Raw genomic sequence first — 19,090 nt, 5'->3', positions numbered from 1 at the left:
GCGAATACTAAATGACTGCTGTCTGGGACATCAATACTTGCATGTTATTTGTGAGGCTTTATTTTTGAGGCTTTTGGCGCAATAGCGAGCGATAATAAACTTGCGTTTATTAACAGAATAAAGCGTCTTTCGGAAGAACATTGTAGCCGGAACTACTTCTCTCTGTGTACGTCTATGTCGAGTCACGCAGGTCCTGGGCTACTCGATCCGAACCCGTGTAAAATAGTCCCAATGTAAACACTTATTATAGGAGTACCAGTGGCTCAGGATAAGACAAAAACACGGATTGAAAAATGGATTCAAGGTGAACTCGCTCATTATATACATTTTGTAAATTTTGAACAGAAAAAGTTAACTTTTATTTAATGCTCATTGCTCAAAGCTTTTCAAAATATGACGCGACCCCCCAGAGAGCTCGCTGACGCCCCCTTGTGGGCCGCGACCCCCTGTTGGGAACCGATGCTATAGTACGATGCATCACTGAATAAATCATCTATAGTCACGACTGTTTCCCGAAACCGTATTGTCTCAAATTGGTCGTTCAACCGCGTTGGTTAATGATGTCACGCAGGTGTGGAGTAATAACTTCTGTAATGAATCTGTGAGATCGAGTTAAGGCGAGATGTTTTGCTATAGATTACAGACATCACATCTGAGGAATATTTCTCATGTTTCTCAGTTATTCTGCTTTATTTCCAGATTCACTCATAGACTCGTTCTTACACTAGAGCTCGTTCACACATGCGCACTCTTCAAACACTACACTTTACATCTCTCGACAAACTAAAAGACGTAAATGACATTTGTATGTATTTTAAATCAAATATAAAGATTGCACTGAATGTCAGCTTGCTTATTTTGCTCTAGATCAGGATTTATTGAGTCCACATGTCATGAACACTAGAAACTCTTCTTCTAACCACCGGTGGAGATCTGTCGCTCACACACACAACTCTGCGATGCTGTTCGCGAATGTTCGTTGAAACGATGGTTTCGGGAAAGACGACTCGTTGAATTATACTGAAAACGACGGAACTTGCGACCATAGTTGGCTAACGATGCTTTCGGGAAACACACTCCTGATCAATATTCCAGCACTCAATGTTTCCGTACCGAGGTCCATGTCTCCGACTTTCGGCCGCTGCGAGTACGGAGTGCCTTTGAACACGGCGTCCAGCAGTTTCTCTTTGACCTGTGTGATGGTGTCGCAGTTCAGGCATTTAACGGTGACCTCCACGCCGTTCTCGTTCTCTGGGTTAATGCAGTGCAGCGTCTGCACACAACAGAGGATTAAACACATCACACAAACACTGAAACAAAGTACAGATAAATATTAAAGTGTTTAAAGTGCCCCTATTATGCTACTTTAAAGGCTCTTAATGTTGTTTTGGCGTCTTCAACAGGTTTACACGCATCTAAAGTCAAAAACACTGTAATTTCCTCATAATCTCCACTGCAGCGTCAGCTCTTTTCTCTCAGTCTCTGAAACGCTTCGATCGAAGATTCAGTCTCTCTAAACCCCGCCTCTCTGAGAGCTGCTCCGCTCTGATTGGTCAGAAATCAAACGCTCATTATCATATATGAATCTCACCTCTTGATCACAGTGATACGAACAGTAACGATGGCGTGGGTTTTACCGTATCAATCTCATCACAGTGGATTTGCTTTCAGCAGAAAACAGCGTCTTCTCCACATGAACACGAACAAAACTCCTCCAGTCTCAGATACACTACAGTGATTGAGGGCGGAGCTAAGAGACGCTGTTCAGCCAATCAAGAACATTATGCAAATTAGTTGCAAACCTACACAGGTTCAGCAGGAAGTGAGACTGGAATTACTGACGACTCGTTTCTGTTCAAAATCACTTCCTTTTTTTGGAAGACAAAAACTCAATTTATCTGCACTTTGACCTTTAAAACTTTGCAGAGCTTTTACTTTCACAAACAACTGTATTACCGTATTTTCCGGACTATAAGTCGCACTTTTTTTCATAGTTTGGCTGGTCGTGCGACTTATAGTCAGGTGCGACTTATATATCGAAATTAATCCATACTGACTGAGATGAACCAAGAGAAAACATTACCGTCTACAGCCGCGAGAGGGCGCTCTAGTTAGCGGAGTTGCTCAGAAGCGACACCGAGGAAGAACTCAATGTATTCAGTGTTGTGTGATGAGATCGGGTGCTTGGTGAACATGCTGACCGGTCACTTGTTGGACTCGCTGGCTAATGTTAGTTTAGCCTATTCAGCCTCCCAGGTATATGTTCTTTATGCTAATGTGCAGCTGAATAACTGATAATGTGTGACGCTAACACACCGGACACTATTCAGCTGTTGTTCTGTGTGCTGTTGTGCAGCTGAATAACCTTTCCAGATTAAATGTCTGTTCTTGGTCTTGGATTTTGTGAAATAAATTTAGAAATAAATGCGACTTATAGTCCAGTGCGACTTATATATGTTTTTTTCCTCTTCATGACGCATTTTTTGACTGATGCGACTTATAGTCTGGAAAATACGGTACACACTACATGAGAGATCATATCCACAAAAGGATAATAGGGGCACTTCACTTTAAATCTTATACCAAACAATACAGACAATTATGGCACGCTGTAGTTTGAGTTTCTGCTGCATTCAGATCCACTGACCAGCATTTTGTAGTCGATCTGCTGTCGGATGAGCTTGTCCTCGCTGAGGGAGTATCTGGCCTCTCCGGTGATGGCGTCGATGGGACCCTTTTCCATCTGCTGCTTTATAGCACAATACAGCATGAAGAGAGGCTCGCCTGCACACTCCTGGAACACAGATAATAGAGACCTCAGAATAACACACACTCCGAGGGAAGCACTTGAATATTCAAGGGTCAGATAAAAGACATTTTCTTGTCCTTAAAATAGTCCCAAAACAGACTCAAATATCTCATGCATGCGCAGCACACGGGTCTGTGCCCAGCCGAGTATAAATCAGGACCGCACGAGGTCAATTAATCCTTCAGTTTCTCCATTTCATCCTGGCAGAAGCACCATGCCAGTTTGAGGGATATTAAAAGCGAACCATGAGATTCCTTCATTTTGTGAGTATTGAATGTGTTCATGCATATTTAAAATTGTATGTGCCTGAAAAGCTTTCCTTTCTCCCAATGCACTTTCCACGGCGATGGACTAAAAAAACATCCCAGTTTATATCGGAAAAAGTCTTGAAAAACGTGAACGCCAGGACAATCTGAGGACGCGTCCCAAATGACAGCAATTTGTGGTCCCGTGGGCCGTTATAACTAAAGTGTCTCCAAAACTGTGTGATCGAGGAAGTTTTCCAGCATTGGATACCAGCGTCTATTCTTCCAATTTCACCAATAGTGGTCATTTTCTCCACTTTGCCCAATGATTGACACTTGTGGATATATTTGTACTCGTCCCTGTCGCTCTCATTCTGCCCATTTCACAGCACTCCTCCGCTCTCATGTCATACACCGCTTTATTTATTTTATTTTTGACGTGTCGCACATCTTCTCCAGCCACTTTCTCTCACTAATAATAAAAAAATCCCAAATTTGATCCATTTCATTATAAAGGACAATAACTTCTGAATCAATGATGTCTCTGGCATAGGGATGCACGATTATGACAAAAATCACAATTGTCGATTATTCCCTTGAAATTGTAATTGCGATTATTAATTACCATTATCATAATTTACATTGAATGATGTTTTGAATAGCTTTATACCATTGTTTAAAGCGACTGCAAGCCATATTGTTATATCAAAATAAACAAGCTTAAAAAGAAACACTCTTCCTGAACAACGTTTATTGCTTTTCATCAGCATTATGCTCAAATGTCAAATATATTTTTTATTTATTTATAGAAACCAAAGTAAAAAATATGCATGGTACTGTATTGTTTTACTAAAACTAAAATTAAAACAATGGAGATTCTCAAATCCCTGTAAAATGTAAAACCCATAAGATAAGCTGTAGAAAGAAAAACATATCTTAAGCCCAGAGTAATAAGTGGATATTTTTTTGTTGGTAATTGCGCCTTTGAACGATTATATAATTGTGGCACCCGTAATTATAATCGCGATTACAAATTCGATTAATTGTGCAGCCCTACTCTGGCATATTTATAGTTGGCCTTCATATTTGGTTTCTGATTACATACCGTACATCTGGAGGTGTAGCAATACTGACATTATGTACAATTATTTCACTATTAGTATTTTCACTGATCTAAAATAACCCATGCACAGTAAAAGTAAAGTATTCGCACAATGAATACATCCAGTCACAGGCGATCCACACTCGCGCGCGGTAATGCAACGCTGTTTGCTAACAGTAAAAAGTGCAAAAGAGGAAGAAGAGACGATCGCTCGGTATGTTTACATTTCTCAACCAGTGTGTTTCAACTTCTGAAAGATATCAATAAAACAGCTTGAGAATAATATCTCACGCAGCATTACATTTACCTCAGTCAATCAGTGTCGACCGCGAGAGAAATAAACTCTAGAGAAGCATTTCATATACGCACTATATTAGCATATTCTTTATATTTACTTAACCTTTTAGTAATGTCTTGATTATTTATTGCATGTTTAAATAAATGTCATAAAAACAAGTTATGACAGCAACTGTGTACATTTCTTTAGATTTAGAAGTTAATGCAAAACCTGCCAAATTTGTAATATAAAGTACTTTTTTTGAGTGTTTATTATTATCTATATAAAAAAATAGCAACTGAATTTAATAATTTGGGCTCTGTTGTTAATTGTAACCTTTAATTTGATAGTACTGTGTAATTAAGAGCTCCCTATATAGTTTACAGCATTAGCCAAGATAGATTTTTTTTATCCATTAGAAAAAACTTTAGAATAAAATCTATTTAAACACAAACACACATTTGTTTAAAAAACACAGTTTAAAAGAAGCAATTTTGTGTTTATTTTTCTCCGAACCATCATGTTTGTGTACCGTTAAACCCCTCGTATTCAGTAATATTATCGATTTAACTGGACCGACACTCAATGATAACTTAAAGGTGATCACATTTTTGGAGTTATTTTAGGTTTTGATGTCCTTAAGAATATATAAAACGCAATCAAACGGCTTGTTTCAAACTCTAATGTCTGGAAGTGCTAATCTGCAACTCCTACAAAATAAGACAAAACACAGAATCCCGCGACTCCCGGGAGCGTCAGCCGTGTAAACGCGGCGGTTTAGCCGTGGAAATGAGCGTCGGGCGCGTGAACAGACCCGAGGCGAGCGCGCGAGCGATGGAGGGTTAATGGAAGGCTAATGACTGTGGAGGAGAGCGGGAGAAACACTTCAGAGCGTGATAGGTGTCAAACAGCCAATCACACGCCTCTCTCTCTCCGCTTCACTCACTCCCGTCCTCCTACACACATTCCCTGGCTTTCATCGTTCACAACGGCTGCTCTTCTCGTCTCGGTCTCACTAATTTGATCATCATCTTCGTTCTATCAGTCTCCCGAGAGTTTGTCTCTGATATCTGACGCAAATGTTCCCGACGCACACCACAAGATCAGTGCATTCGGCTCTGAAGACAACATATTTCAAATTTTACTTTCTTAAAGGTTATGTGTGATATTTTTTTAAATAATTAAATAACTTCTTGTGTTCCAGTTTAATATGCAGAGGGAGAATGTGTAACTGCTTTCAAAACACTGATCTGTTTGTTCGAGAAGCTGATTACAACCAATGATGACAGTTTGAAGGCCGGACTATCGGTTTGACTGACCAATGGCAGAAGGGGGGCGTGTTCAGGAAACCAGTTTGAAAGTAAGCCACATTATTAATATTAAAGAGGCCATAATATGCCCTTTTACAAACTCTTGATTTTGTTTTTGAGCTCTACCAGAACAGGTTTTAATGCTTGAATGTTCAAAAAACAAATTTTTCCCATATTTGACACAGCAGCTTTCAGTAACGCTCTGTTTACTTCCTGTCTCTATGAAGCCCCGCCTCCTGAAAAGCACACTGTGCTCTGATTGGTCGGCTGGAGCAGTGTGTTGTGATTGGTCGAGCGCTTCGAGTGTGTTTAGGAAATGTCCCACTCTTACCATAACCGCCAGTTTAACACACTACTAACTAACTCAACCAGGCCCCGCCCCTTTATTCTGCGTATGAATTATTATAATGAGGAATATTGTGATGTGTTCGTTCCCGGAAGAAACTCAAGACTACAATGGAGGCGTTTCAGGAGTTCAGAAACACTGACACTGATATCGAGGATAACTCCCGCTGAGGCACTTTGTGCTTGGCAACATTACGCACTAAAGAAAGACAAACATGGAAAAAAGCAGAATAGGTCCGCCGCTTCACGCAGTCTTAAAAAGCTCATGGCTAATTACCCAAAGTAATTAAACTATAAGACTGAGACAACTTTAATCAGCAGAGCTCACGCTCTCAGGTGAAAACACCGAACGACAAACAGCGGCTTGTGGATGTTTGTTGTCTCGTGTGTCCCTCACTGGGACCCGTAGCGTGAAGGTTCGGCCCATCCATATGCTGGCCCTGCCACACTGGGCTCATTAGCACAGGGGATGATTAAACACACAGCTGTTAATGAGCAGCAGGAGACGACACACACACACACACACACACACACACACACACACACACACACACACACACACACACACACACACACACACACACACACACACACACACACACACACACACACGTGTGTGTGTTTATGGAAGCGCTTTATATTAATGCAGGTTTTTAAAGATTGCAATAAGGAACTCCCCCAGGGACTGATAAACTACATCTGTCTGTATTGTATCTGAATCTCAACAAACAAACCCAAGGAGAAATAACAATTCAACAGCCAGGACTTCAAATATGAAATAGAAAAACATTGTATTTATTAATTTGCTCTCAATCAGGACACTGTTGAAAGTCATAGTCTGGTTTCAGTCATAGTCATTTAATTATTGTTGATGAAAATGTCTTTACTTTGATCAATATTTTGTCATGCCAAATAATACATGTATATACACTACCGCTCAAAACTTTGTGGTCTGTTAGATTTCTTATGTTCCTGAAAGAAGTTTCTTCTGCTCACAAAGGCAGCATTTATTTGATAAAAAATAGAGTACAACTTATGAAATATTATTACAATTTAAAATAAGTGGTTTATATGTTAAAATGTGATTTTTATCAGCATCATTACTCCAGTCTTCAGTGTCACATGATCCTTCAGAAATCAGTATATGATGATTTGATACTCAAGAAACATTTCTGATTATTAATATCCATGTTGAAACCAGTTTTTCGGGGAAACTAAATATTTTTTTTAGAACTCTTTGATGAAAAGAACAACATTTATTTGAAATAGAAACATTTTGTAACATTATAAATGTCTTTTTACTGTCGCTTTTGATCAATTTAAGGCGTCCTTGATGAATAACAGTATTAATTTCTTTCCAAAAATATTTGTACATTAGTCCATCTTAAAGTCCCCTGTGGTCAATAATTGTATCCCTTACTCATCTTTGATCACCAAAATTACATATTTAAACTTTTTTCTTGATTTCCCTCCCCCCTTCATGCATTAAATATCTTGAATGTAACTCGACACCCTTGCCTCATTTAGTATACGCGGCTCTATGAATATGCAAATGATCCCCGCCTCCACTCACTCCCTCACTCAGAGATCCACTGGTTGACGATCACACGTTGATCTGATTGGTTACAAGGTAGTGTGTGACGTCAGAAACACCAGCGATTTCAAACCGTGTTTTTGAGACTGTCTTTGGTTCACTGCAGTTTTAAGCAGAAAATACTCAGCAATGCTGTCCACTTATGAACTTACACATGGTTTGTCTTAAAACATTAAAAACACCACATAGACACATAAACAACATTAAAAGCTGGATTTTCAACACAGGGGGACTTTAACAGTATCTAAATATATTCAATGATTATCATACTGTGCATTATTAGTGTTTGGCGTATTCAAAACCCAAGTATGGAAATGGGGCAACTAAAAACAAAGTCAACAATTTAGTTGACAAGATGGCGGGTTTAGTTGGTCTCCCAGCCTGACAAGCGTCTGAAACCTCTCTAAAACCAGTAAACCAGACCAGACTGACCAGCAAACACCCTTGAGCTCTCTTTTTATAGCGAATAACATCGTTCAAGATGCACGGAAATACATTCCAGTTCCTTCCACTTACCTTAAGAAACTTGTAGAGGAGGAAAGTAAACCAGTTTGTTAGCATCTTCTCCGCCACAGACTCAGTCCTGAGGGGGGAACAGAGTAAAAAATAAATGTCAAGGATTTATTTACTTGGGTGTGTGTGTGTGAGTCCCTGAGGGAACCTGTGAGAGCGGAGAGATGCTTTGAAGGCTTCTTCATTTCACAATTTCCCAAGCCTCACAACAAGAAAAACAGCCATTCTGATAACCAACATCTTCAGGGGGGGGTGTTGTGTTAAACTCCCATTTGACATCAAAGTGCGGCGGCCGAATTATCCCAGCAGCTCGGGGAGAAACCTTCAAAAGCACACACGCTAATAATTTAGCATTAACAACAAACCAAAGCGCTGCTCTCTTCCCTCGCAAAGCACACCACTAAACTTCATTAAGAAAACACCAATTAAAAATATTCTGTATCTTCTGTCATTAAACAGAAACCTGGCGCACAATAACAACCCTCCGAAAAAAGTCCCTCAGAATGAGGCTAATTACACGGCTTGGTAATTAACGGACCTTATTAGCGCTAATCTGCTCACGGCGCGCGAGAGGAGGCGTAGACGAGGAGTCTGCTGGAAATGTTTGTTTTTACTCTCTCTGCTGAATTATTCACTCGTTCTGAAGCCAAGACAGATGCAGACGGCACGAGACACACAGACTGAGGAGATATTCAAAAACTGTGCTGGAAACGCTCCTGGAGGGGGGAAGGATTGAGATCTGACTGCTCACATGTATCTGATCTTTAGGTGATGTTTGTCATGTCTGAGAGAACAAGAGAAACTGAGAAGCTGCTGCGAAACAAAATCACTCTGAAGACGAGAGATCAGACAGAATGATAATTTCTGACAGATTCACTGTCCATACATGTGAGATATTGTTGACAAACATGAATATCAATCACAAAACATGTCAAGAACATGACCTGGTCATAATTTACTTTTCCAATAATAATAATAATAATAATATTAAATGGGTTAACCTGAATAAACAAATAATAATAATAATAATGTTTTAGCTAAATAATAAATGGGATAGGGGAAACATAATAAATCAAATAATAATAATAAATTGTTAAGCAAAATAAATATATAAATAAATAATAATAATAAATGGGTTAAGCTAAAACAAAAAAAATATTAATAATAATAATAAATGGTTAGGTGAAATAAATAAATAATAATAAATTGTTAAGTGAAAAATAAATAATAAAGCTTATCAAAACATGAACATCAAGAACATGACCTGGTCATAATTTACTTTTACAATAATAAATAATAAATGGGTTAACCTAAATAAACAAATAATAATAATAATAATCGTTCAAGCTAAATAAATAAATAATTGTAATAAATTGTTAAGCAAAATAAATAAATAAATGAATAAATAATAATAATAAACAGTTAAGCAAATTAATAATAAATGGGTTAAGCTAAAATAATAAACAACAAAAAACAAATAATAATTTGTTACGTGAAATATATAAATAATAAACAGGTTAAGCTAAATAAATAAAATAATAATAATAATCATTTTAATATTAATAATAAATGTTAGGTGAAATAAATACATAAATGTTTAGGTTAATGATAAAACAATCAAAAACAATAATAAATCAAATTATTAATTTATATTTGTTTGTTTAAACAAAATGAAGCCTATTAAGACCTTTTTTTGTGTGAAATATTTTCATGACAATTACTAAAGTGACAGTATTTAAGACAATTATACAAATTCTCATTACTGTAATGGTATAGATGCAACAAAATAGCATTTGTTGTATATTTTTGAAAATTATCTGGTTAAACAAATTAGTCATTTCTAAAGTAATCAATATGAAAAGAGCTTAATTGTCAAGCAAATAATGTTATATACAAATACAGAATCCTAATGGTCATAAAAAATAGACTTAAATATATATATTTTTTTCTAATTTTGTGGAAAGCAGAAAAAGTCCCGTGACATGCTCTCGCTAGATTGATCAGACGGACTCTCTGTACCTTCATGGTAAATAAAGAAAGTGGAGGACATGAGGCGGCGAGAGCTGCAGGAACTCGATGAAATCTGCGATTGGTTTTGGTGGTATTGATGCAAGACTGACATGCACATGTTCTGGACTAAAGTCATCAAATCTCAGCTGGTCTCGTCACGTCTTCATCTCGCTCCGCAGGGAACGTGTGTGTGTTCAGGTGTGTAATATCATCTGACAGAAACAGAGGGATGAAACACCGACGGCCACGAAAGGGCAAAGCCTGGAAACGGGGGGGATGGAGAGGGAGTGAGTGATGGCAGAATAAAGTGACCTCTAGAAGTCAAGCTCAGAGTCCATTAACAGGTGCGGCGCGGGACGGGACGGGAGACGCCTCGCGACAGCAGTTTGGGCGCTTCTTGCTCTCCAGGTTTTTACTAAACTCTCTGTGCATTTTTATGAAACTAATGTAAAAATGATGTGCTACATTGTGTGTGCTAGAAATAATTTTGAAGCAATTGACCCTTCGCAGGGAGTTTGATTGACAGGCGATCTGACCAATCATAATCTGCCATCGGCTGAATCCTCCATTTTGTCAGACAAAGCAGTCAGGAGAGTTAGTAGATTAACACGGGAGGATTTGAGCTTGAGAAGCGGAGTGTACTGACGTCTTTCCGCGGTTAAAACAACATTCCTTCTGATGTTCATTCATGTTTATTTGATGCTATAAATGAACTAAAGGAAGAGATGATCGGTTCACGAGCGGCTTTAACTGATGATCTGTCAGACACAATAAAGAGCCACAAAACGCTATTTATTGTTTCAATTTCCTGAAAAAAATGTCCAAATTTGAAAGTTGAGACCGTTTCATATCAAAAGTAACTTGTTCTGTCCAGTCTGTCAGTGTGTTGTCAGTGTCCTCTCTGCTCCACGATGTGTTGTTCACTGCGTGAGAACATGGTGTGTGTGTGAGAGAGGCGTGGCTTGTCAGACATAGCAACAGTAACTAAGGGGGGCGGGTCTTTGCGAACGGTCAATTGTTGACAATATCAGTAAAAATCTATTTTTTAATTATAATACAGAAAGATCTCTACAAAACATTAAAATTTTGGGCTCAGTAAGTATGAAAGAACATGCAAAGTGAGATATTTCAAGCCTTTATTTGTTATAATTGTGATGATTATGGCTTACAGCTTATGAAAACCCCAAATTCAAAATTAGAATATTGTGAAAAGGTTTTCATAAGCTGTAAGCTATAATCATAACATTATAACAAATATAGGCTTGAAATATCTCACTTTGCATGTAATGAGTCTTTATAATATATTAGTTTCACCAGTTAAGTTAAATTACTGAAATAAATGAACTTTTGCACCATATTCTAATTTTTCCTGTAGTTCCTCCTGTACACGACATGACTTGACCGCGCCATGTTACTGCACGCACCGCAACAGATGTTGGTTGAAATAAAATTGGGCATGAACTCGACCAATCAGCGCGTTCATTGCACAAGTCCCACCCCTGAATGTTCCTGAACTTTATAAAAGTACCACCTCGCGAGCAGGGACTTTCTGAGGGGGAAATACTTCATTAGTGCGTTTCCACTGTCGGGCCGGGCCGTGCTAGTGCGTGCCAGGGCCAGTCGTGTCTCCTCAGTCACTTCCAGGGCTTTATCGGGGCTGACTCAGGGCCAACGGCTAGGGTTTCTGGCCCGTCGAACACCTTGGGCCACAGCGGGCCAGCTCGGCTCTTTATACCGGACTATCATAAAATAAAGCAACTTTTTTTCGGGAGCTTCCTCGGTTTCTCTGACTGAAAATATCTGTAGCCTATCGGAGTTGAGAGAGTGCTAAAGCTCCTCAGGCCGTATTTATGGTGGCATATATTTGTAGAAATTATAATTATTTCTTGTTAATTAGTCCTGTAACTACCAAATAAACAGAAACAGACGCGACTGAAGCAGTAAGTGTGTCCTCTTTCTTTTGTGAAATAGACCTAACGGTCATTTATTTCTGTGACATAAATTAATTAATTATGATCAATGTATCACTTTTTATTGTAAACATGTGGTAAAACATTGATGCTTGGTTTAAATATTCAAGTAAACAACAAAAATGACAGCAAATGTTTGTTTTGCGATGCACGGTTTCCAGTGATTTCTTTCTGATTACTTTTCTGATAAAACTTGCATTTGTTGGTGAAACGATGGGTTAGTGTGCCGTTGTTCCAGAGCGGCGTGTCACGGCCGTGTTTTAGGGAAGCGCTGTGGAGCTTCTGGCCCGACAGTGGAAACGCAGGCCCGGTGATACTGGCCCGATGCGATTAGCCCGGCACGGCCCGTTTAAAGCCCTGGCTCGCACTGGCCCGACAGCGGACCGGCACGGCCCGTTTAAAGCCCTGGCTCGCACTGGCCCGACAGCGGACCGGCACGGCCCGTTTAAAGCCCTGGCTCGCACTGGCCCGACAGTGGAAACACGGCTATTTAGACCCTGATTCCTGCGGTGTAAACACAGCGAGTCCCAGCCCAGAGTCCCCAGCTCCCGGGGAGAGTTCCTGCGGTGGAGACGTGGCGGTACACACACCTGGAGGAGGAGTGCGCTGGCGTACCTTCTCAGCAGGAGCTTGGGGTGGTTCTTGCTCTCCAGGTTCTTGTCGATGAGGTCGGACAGCAGTTGTTTCAGGACACCGGTGGCGTACTCCATCTCCCCCTGCAGGGCGCTCATGATGAGAGACGCCACGTTCCCGCGGTCCCGCATGGAGAACGAGCGCTGAGCCTCTAGCGTGCGGATGAACGTCAACAGGAAGTGCTTCTTATTCAAGAGCTGCCCGAACTGAGTCAGAGACTTCTCCACGTTCGCCGGCACCTGAGAGAGACGACACACTGCGATCAGATCCCAACATCACCTCACATTTATTTATATAGCAATTAATATCATACGGGTCGTTTCAAAGCAGCTTCGCGGTAATACACAGGAAAATAACAGCTTAATGTTGCAAAATACATCAATTATGAAATAATTTCAGCTGTAAAGCAGCTCTACAGAAGACATTAGTGTTGTTCAGATCAATTCAGTTCAATAACTGTCCATAAAAAATGAGTTCAGGTAGAAAAAAAAAAGAATTTATATATATATATATATAATAAATGGGTTAGGATAAATACAATTAATAATAATAATAATAATAGGGCTAAGTTAAATAACCAAATATTATTAATCATAAATGGGTTAGGATAAATAAATAAATAAGAATAAATGGTTAAGGTAAATAAACAAAAATAATAATTCATGGTAAATAAACAATAAAATAAATAAATAATAATAATAATAATAAAAGGTTTAGGATAAATAAATAAAATAAAGGGTTAGGATAAATAAATAAATAGGGTAAATAAAATTAACAATAAACCAACAAAATATTTTTTATATAATAATAATATTACAATAATAATAAAATAGTACTAAAAAAAGTATAAATCAAACTGTCTTCAGCTGTAAAGCAGTTCTACAGAAGACAATAGTGTCATTATCAAATCATGAATATTACTGAATGTGTCTTTTAAACCCCAGCGAAGCAATCCAAAGCTGAGAAACCCAAACATCCGGCGACAGTCGTGGAGAATAAACCTTTGGAGAAAGCAGGTTTAGCCCGGGGTTAGTTCTGCTCTGGTCTAACATTAGCCTGGGTTAAACCTGTCCGCATACCTCCATCTCCTTCAGCACCGGATGGTCCTCTATTCCTGGGAAAAGCACTCTCATGGCATACGTGCGGTAGTCCAGGAACGGGATGCCAGCTCCGTCCAGATCCTGGGTCAGCTCATGGATATCGGTCTGCAGCTCCGCAAACGCTGGAAACAGAGTCAGAGAAACGATGAGTCTCGTGTCATGCAAAGTAGAAGAAAACGGGTTTCTTGAATTCTGATCAGATATTCAGTCGCTCAGAAGTCGTTTATTAGATGCTTATTAACACGCGACATGCTTTCCTTCCCAGACTTCCGATCCAGTCTGTCACTCGCCTAATCAATCCGGATGCTGTGGTTATTTATTGCCTCTTTTTATTCATCCTGGAGGACGCCTCATCACTTATCAGTGACCCGTCACTCTCCCCTCCCGCTATCCATCTCTTTTATCCTCTCTTCCCCGTCCTCATCCCTCGCTCCGTGTCTGGAGACAGACAAGGTCGTCACCTCGGGCCCGACAGAGACGGATAATGGGCGACTCGTCTCACGCCCTTGTGACCACGGAGGGAATGAGACGGGCGTTCAGTGTGTGTGTGTGTGTGTGTGTGTATGATAAATGATGTGTACGTCGTGAGGTCATCGCTAACAGGAGACCGGAGAAAACAAAGCCAATCAGAGAGAGACGGCGAAGAGCAAACAGAAGAGAACGATAGAACTGAACTCAATTGAAAAGGATTGAAGGAGAGTGATGAGATGGAGAGAACAAACAAATAATGAAAGAACAAGAGGACGGATAAAGGGCCAACAAAAGAAAGAACAAAGAACCAACAAAAGAAAGAACAAAGGAAATATTAAAGAAAGAGTGAAAGGAAGTGCAGAAGAAGAAGAAAAAGAAAGGTGTGAAAGGAAAGTAACAGAGCAAAAGAAGAAAAGCTCAATAAAAGAGGGATAACGAAAGTGTGAAATTGCACAAAAGATGGAAAACACAAGAAAGCGTGAAAGTATCAAATTATGAAAAAGCATAAAAAAGCGTGGAAGAGTGAAAGCACAAAAGAAAGCATGAAAAATGAGTGAAGAAAGAAAGAAAGAGCAAAAGAATGCAGGAAAGAAAGAATGAAAGAAAGAAAGAGCAAAAGAATGCATGAAAGAAAGAAAGAAAGAGCAAAAGAATGCATAAAAGAAAGAAAGAAAGAAAGAAAGAAAGGAAAGAGTGAGAGAATGCAGGAAGGAAGGAAAGAAAGAAGGAAAGAAAGAGCAAAAGAATGCAGGAAAGAAAGAAAGAAAGAATCAAAGAAAGAAAGAGCAAAAGAAAGCAGGAAAGAAAGAATGCAGGAAAGAAAGAAAGCATGAAAGAAAGAAAGAAAGAGCAAAAGAATGCAGGAAGGAAGGAAAGAAAGAAAGAAAGAAAGAAAGAGTAAAAGAATGCATGAAAGAAAGAAAGAAAGAAAGAAAGAAAGAAAGAAAGAAAGAAAGAAAGAAAGAAAGAGCAAAAGAATGCATAAAAAGAAAGAAAGAATGCAGGAAAGAAAGAGCGAAAGAAAGAAAGAGCGGAAGAATGCAGGAAAGAAAGAATGCAGGAAAGAAAGAGCGGAAGAATGCAGGAAAGAAAGAAAGAATGCAGGAAAGAAAGAAAGAAAGAATGCATGAAAAAGAAAGAAAGAAAGAGCAAAATAATGCATGAAAGAAAGAAAAAGAATGCATGAAAAAGAAAGAAAGAAAGAGCAAAAGAATGCATGAAAGAAAGAAAGGGCAAAAGAAAGAAAGAAAGAAAGAGCAAAAGAATGCAGGAAAGAAAGAAAGAAAGAATGCATAAAAAGAAAGAAAGAGCAAAAGAATGCATGAAAGAAAGAAAGAAAGAAAGAAAGAAAGAGCAAAAGAATGCAGGAAAGAAAGAAAGAAAGAATGCATAAAAAGAAAGAAAGAGCAAAATAATGCATGAAAGAAAGAAAGAAAGAAAGAGCAAAAGAATGCATGAAAGAAAGAAAGAAAGAAAGAAAGAGCAAAAGAATGCATGAAAGAAAGAAAGAATGCAGGAAAGAAAGAGCGAAAGAAAGAAAGAGCGGAAGAATGCAGGAAGGAAAGAATGCAGGAAAGAAAGAAAGACTGCATGAAAGAAAGAAAGAATGCAGGAAAGAAAGAAAGAATGCAGGAAAGAAAGAAAGAATGCATGAAAGAAAGAAAGAAAGAGCGGAAGAATGCAGGAAGGAAAGAATGCAGGAAAGAAAGAAAGAATGCAGGAAAGAAAGAAAGAAAGAATGCATGAAAGAAAGAAAGAAAGAATGCATGAAAGAAAGAAAGAAAGAGCAAAAGAATGCATGAAAGAAAGAAAGAAAGAAAGGAGCAAAAGAATGCATGAAAGAAAGAAAGAAAGAATGCATGAAAGAAAGAAAGAAAGAATGCATGAAAGAAAGAAAGAAAGAGCAAAAGAATGCATGAAAGAAAGAAAGAAAGAAAGGAGCAAAAGAATGCATGAAAGAAAGAAAGAAAGAATGCATGAAAGAAAGAAAGAAAGAAGCAAAAGAATGCATGAAAGAAAGAAAGAAAGAAAGAAAGAAGCAAAAGAATGCATGAAAGAAAGAAAGAAAGAAAGAAAGAAAGAGAGAGAGAGAGAGAGAGAGAGAGAGAGAGAGAGAGAGAGAGAGAGAGAGAGAAAGAAAGAGAGAGAGTGTTTTACCCTCTTTGCACTCCAGGGCGACTCTGGACTCCAGGTTGTGCATCTGCAGCTGCAGTCTCTTGAGCGTTCGATCCGCGTCCCGGGATTTGCGCTTGTAAGCGATGAGGATGATGATGATGACGAGCAGGAGAAGGCCTCCTCCTCCCCCGATCCCGATGATGGCGGGAAGAGTCAGCAAGCTGTCCGAGTAGATCTGCAGGGTTCCCGGAGAGTAGCGGAAACCTCCGGCCAGGATCTGCGCAACACACACACACACACACACACACACACGATGATTGACAGGTGTCAAAATGGTCAGTGCACGGACAACAGGAATTTTCTTTTTCTTATGTAATAATAATATAGTTTGATAAAATGTCCTTTACAAGTCCATAAACAGTAGTTATTGAAACTAAACAGCAAAAACAGTTCAGAGATCATGAACATGTGACTGTCCAACACAGCTCCTCATTTCATATGCAAAAGGGTCAGCCAATCATGACAGAGGTCATTTACATATGAAAGAGTAGCCTGATTAAAGTCAGCATGAAACATAAGTTGCGTTATTCTTTTCCATTGTGATGTTTATGAAACGCTTCTGGAAGAATAACAAATGTGGGCGGGGCTTGATTGTGTCAGTGAGGTGTTGATTGGATGGTTGTGGTTTGCTATTGGCTGATCTCCTGTGAGTGACAGGTTGCCCCGCCCACATCATCAGAGAAGAGAAGAGATGCTGCAAGTCAAGATTATTAACACAATAATGTTGTGCACAGATAAATCATTAATAATAATCCCTGCAATATTCCATTCAAAACAAGAACTGTCAAGAGTGATTTCATGGTGACTTTAATTGTAAATGTCAGAGTAACTGGGAAAACGGTCATGGAAAACTAAACTATGGTGCCAGAAACCAAGACTATCATTATAAGTGGACTAAAATATAGAACAAAATGAGCCCCTAAAACATTTGTGATTACGTTTTATCCCACAATCCCATTGTGAACGCACCTCAGCACCACATTAATCCTCACTGCTGGAATAAAGCTGCATCTCAGAGCGTGTTAATAATGTAGATCACAGCTAACGGGTTTAGCGGGCTAATGGTGTCAGACAGGCTAGCTTTACGCGGCTCTCTCGCGGTCAGTGCTGAGATACGGGTCGAGGACAAACATGTGGGTCAAGCACGCGGTCCCGTAACAGAGCAGACAGCCTGGGAAAAAACATCACGATTCTGCCATACAAGATATCATTCCACGCTCATGTTCAGCAAATAAAGAGCGCTATTTAAAGATGAAAAATCTGCCTCTCAGATTCTCTGCAGACTCAGCGCAAACAAACACGGCGAAGCCCCCGGAGAGCAGCGGCAGAAACTCCGTCAGTAATCCGACGCTGAGAAACATGCAGGAGGAAAGAGAGGATGAGCCGGTGTGATAGTCGTGGGAAAGAGCAGAAGAAGAGAAGGGAATCACTGAAACACACACACACACCGTCACTTTATGCTGGCCGGTGAGATCTGGCCATTCACACAGCAGCTGCGTCTCCGACACGGTCAACACACACGGTTTGTCACTGATCAGAACGGTGTAGTTCAACCGGTAGTTCCCAGCGGCTGAAGGGATCAGATTCCGGCCCTGGAACACAACACACACACACACATCTCTATTTTGAATTTTGATAATATTTTCATATACAGAAGATCATCCAAAAATAAGTGTTTAAAAATCCTTCAAGGGTTAGCTCACCCAGAAATGTTAGCACAAAAAGCGCGTAAGATTTTTTTAATATTAAAACTACATTCTCTTATCCCAGTTTATTGTTCACTGACTGCTATTATTATGCCATTTATGAGTTTATCTCCCCCAAAAGTGTAAACATTGAGCTTCACATTAACCATCTGAACATTGAGTGTCCGCTCAGATCCGTCAATCTCTTTCCTGCTCAACCTATAGCGAGAGTTTGGGGGCGTGGCTAATGTAGCAAGTGGGGATTTTGGGGGCGTGGCTAATGTAGCAAGTGGGGAGTTTGGGGGCGTGGCTAATGTAGCAAGTGGGGAGTTAGGGGGCGTGGCTAATGTAACAAGTGGGAAATTTGGGGCGTGGCTAATGTAGCAAGTGGGGAGTTAGGGGGCGTGGCTAATGTAACAAGTGGGAAATTTGGGGCGTGGCTAATGTAGCAAGTAGGGAGTTTGGGGGCGTGGCTAATGTAGCAGGTGAGAGATTGGGGCGTGGCTAATGTAGCAGGTGAGAGTTTGGGGCGTGGCTAATGTAGAAGGTGGGGGGTTTGGGGCGTGGCTAATGTAGCAAGTGGGGAGTTAGGGGGCGTGGCTAATGTAACAAGTGGGAAATTTGGGGCGAGGCTAATGTAGCAAGTAGGAGTTTGGGGGCGTGGCTAATGTAGCAGGTGAGAGATTGGGGCGTGGCTAATGTAGCAGTTGGAGACTGGGAGCGTGGCTAATGTAGCAGGTGGAGAGTTGGGGTGTGGCTAATGTAGCGGGTGAGAGATTGGGGCGTGGCTAATGTAGAAGGTGGAGAGATTGGGTGTGGCTAATGTAGCAGGTGGAGAGATTGGAGCGTGG

The 19,090-nt window shown here is 39.9% G+C and overlaps 1 protein-coding gene across 1 annotated transcript in view; it reads right to left on the bottom strand.

Annotated features, from left to right (window-relative positions):
- The window catches only part of plxna1b (plexin A1b), a 113,049-nt gene that overhangs the window by 13,766 nt on the left and 80,193 nt on the right, over positions 1 to 19,090 (bottom strand). Inside the window, exons 8-15 of the mRNA XM_079629513.1 lie at positions 18,407 to 18,582; positions 18,003 to 18,146; positions 16,537 to 16,771; positions 13,888 to 14,030; positions 12,791 to 13,047; positions 8,199 to 8,265; positions 2,648 to 2,794; positions 1,114 to 1,273 (exon numbers count right to left, since the gene is read on the bottom strand). Coding sequence (XP_079485639.1) covers positions 1,114 to 1,273; positions 2,648 to 2,794; positions 8,199 to 8,265; positions 12,791 to 13,047; positions 13,888 to 14,030; positions 16,537 to 16,771; positions 18,003 to 18,146; positions 18,407 to 18,582 — 1,329 coding nt within the window. The remainder of the gene's footprint in view (positions 1 to 1,113; positions 1,274 to 2,647; positions 2,795 to 8,198; positions 8,266 to 12,790; positions 13,048 to 13,887; positions 14,031 to 16,536; positions 16,772 to 18,002; positions 18,147 to 18,406; positions 18,583 to 19,090) is intronic.

This window comes from Phoxinus phoxinus, assembly GCF_949152265.1.
Source record: "Phoxinus phoxinus genome assembly, chromosome: 11".
Classification (NCBI taxonomy): domain Eukaryota; kingdom Metazoa; phylum Chordata; class Actinopteri; order Cypriniformes; family Leuciscidae; genus Phoxinus; species Phoxinus phoxinus.
This window is presented reverse-complemented; position numbering and strand designations above follow the sequence as displayed.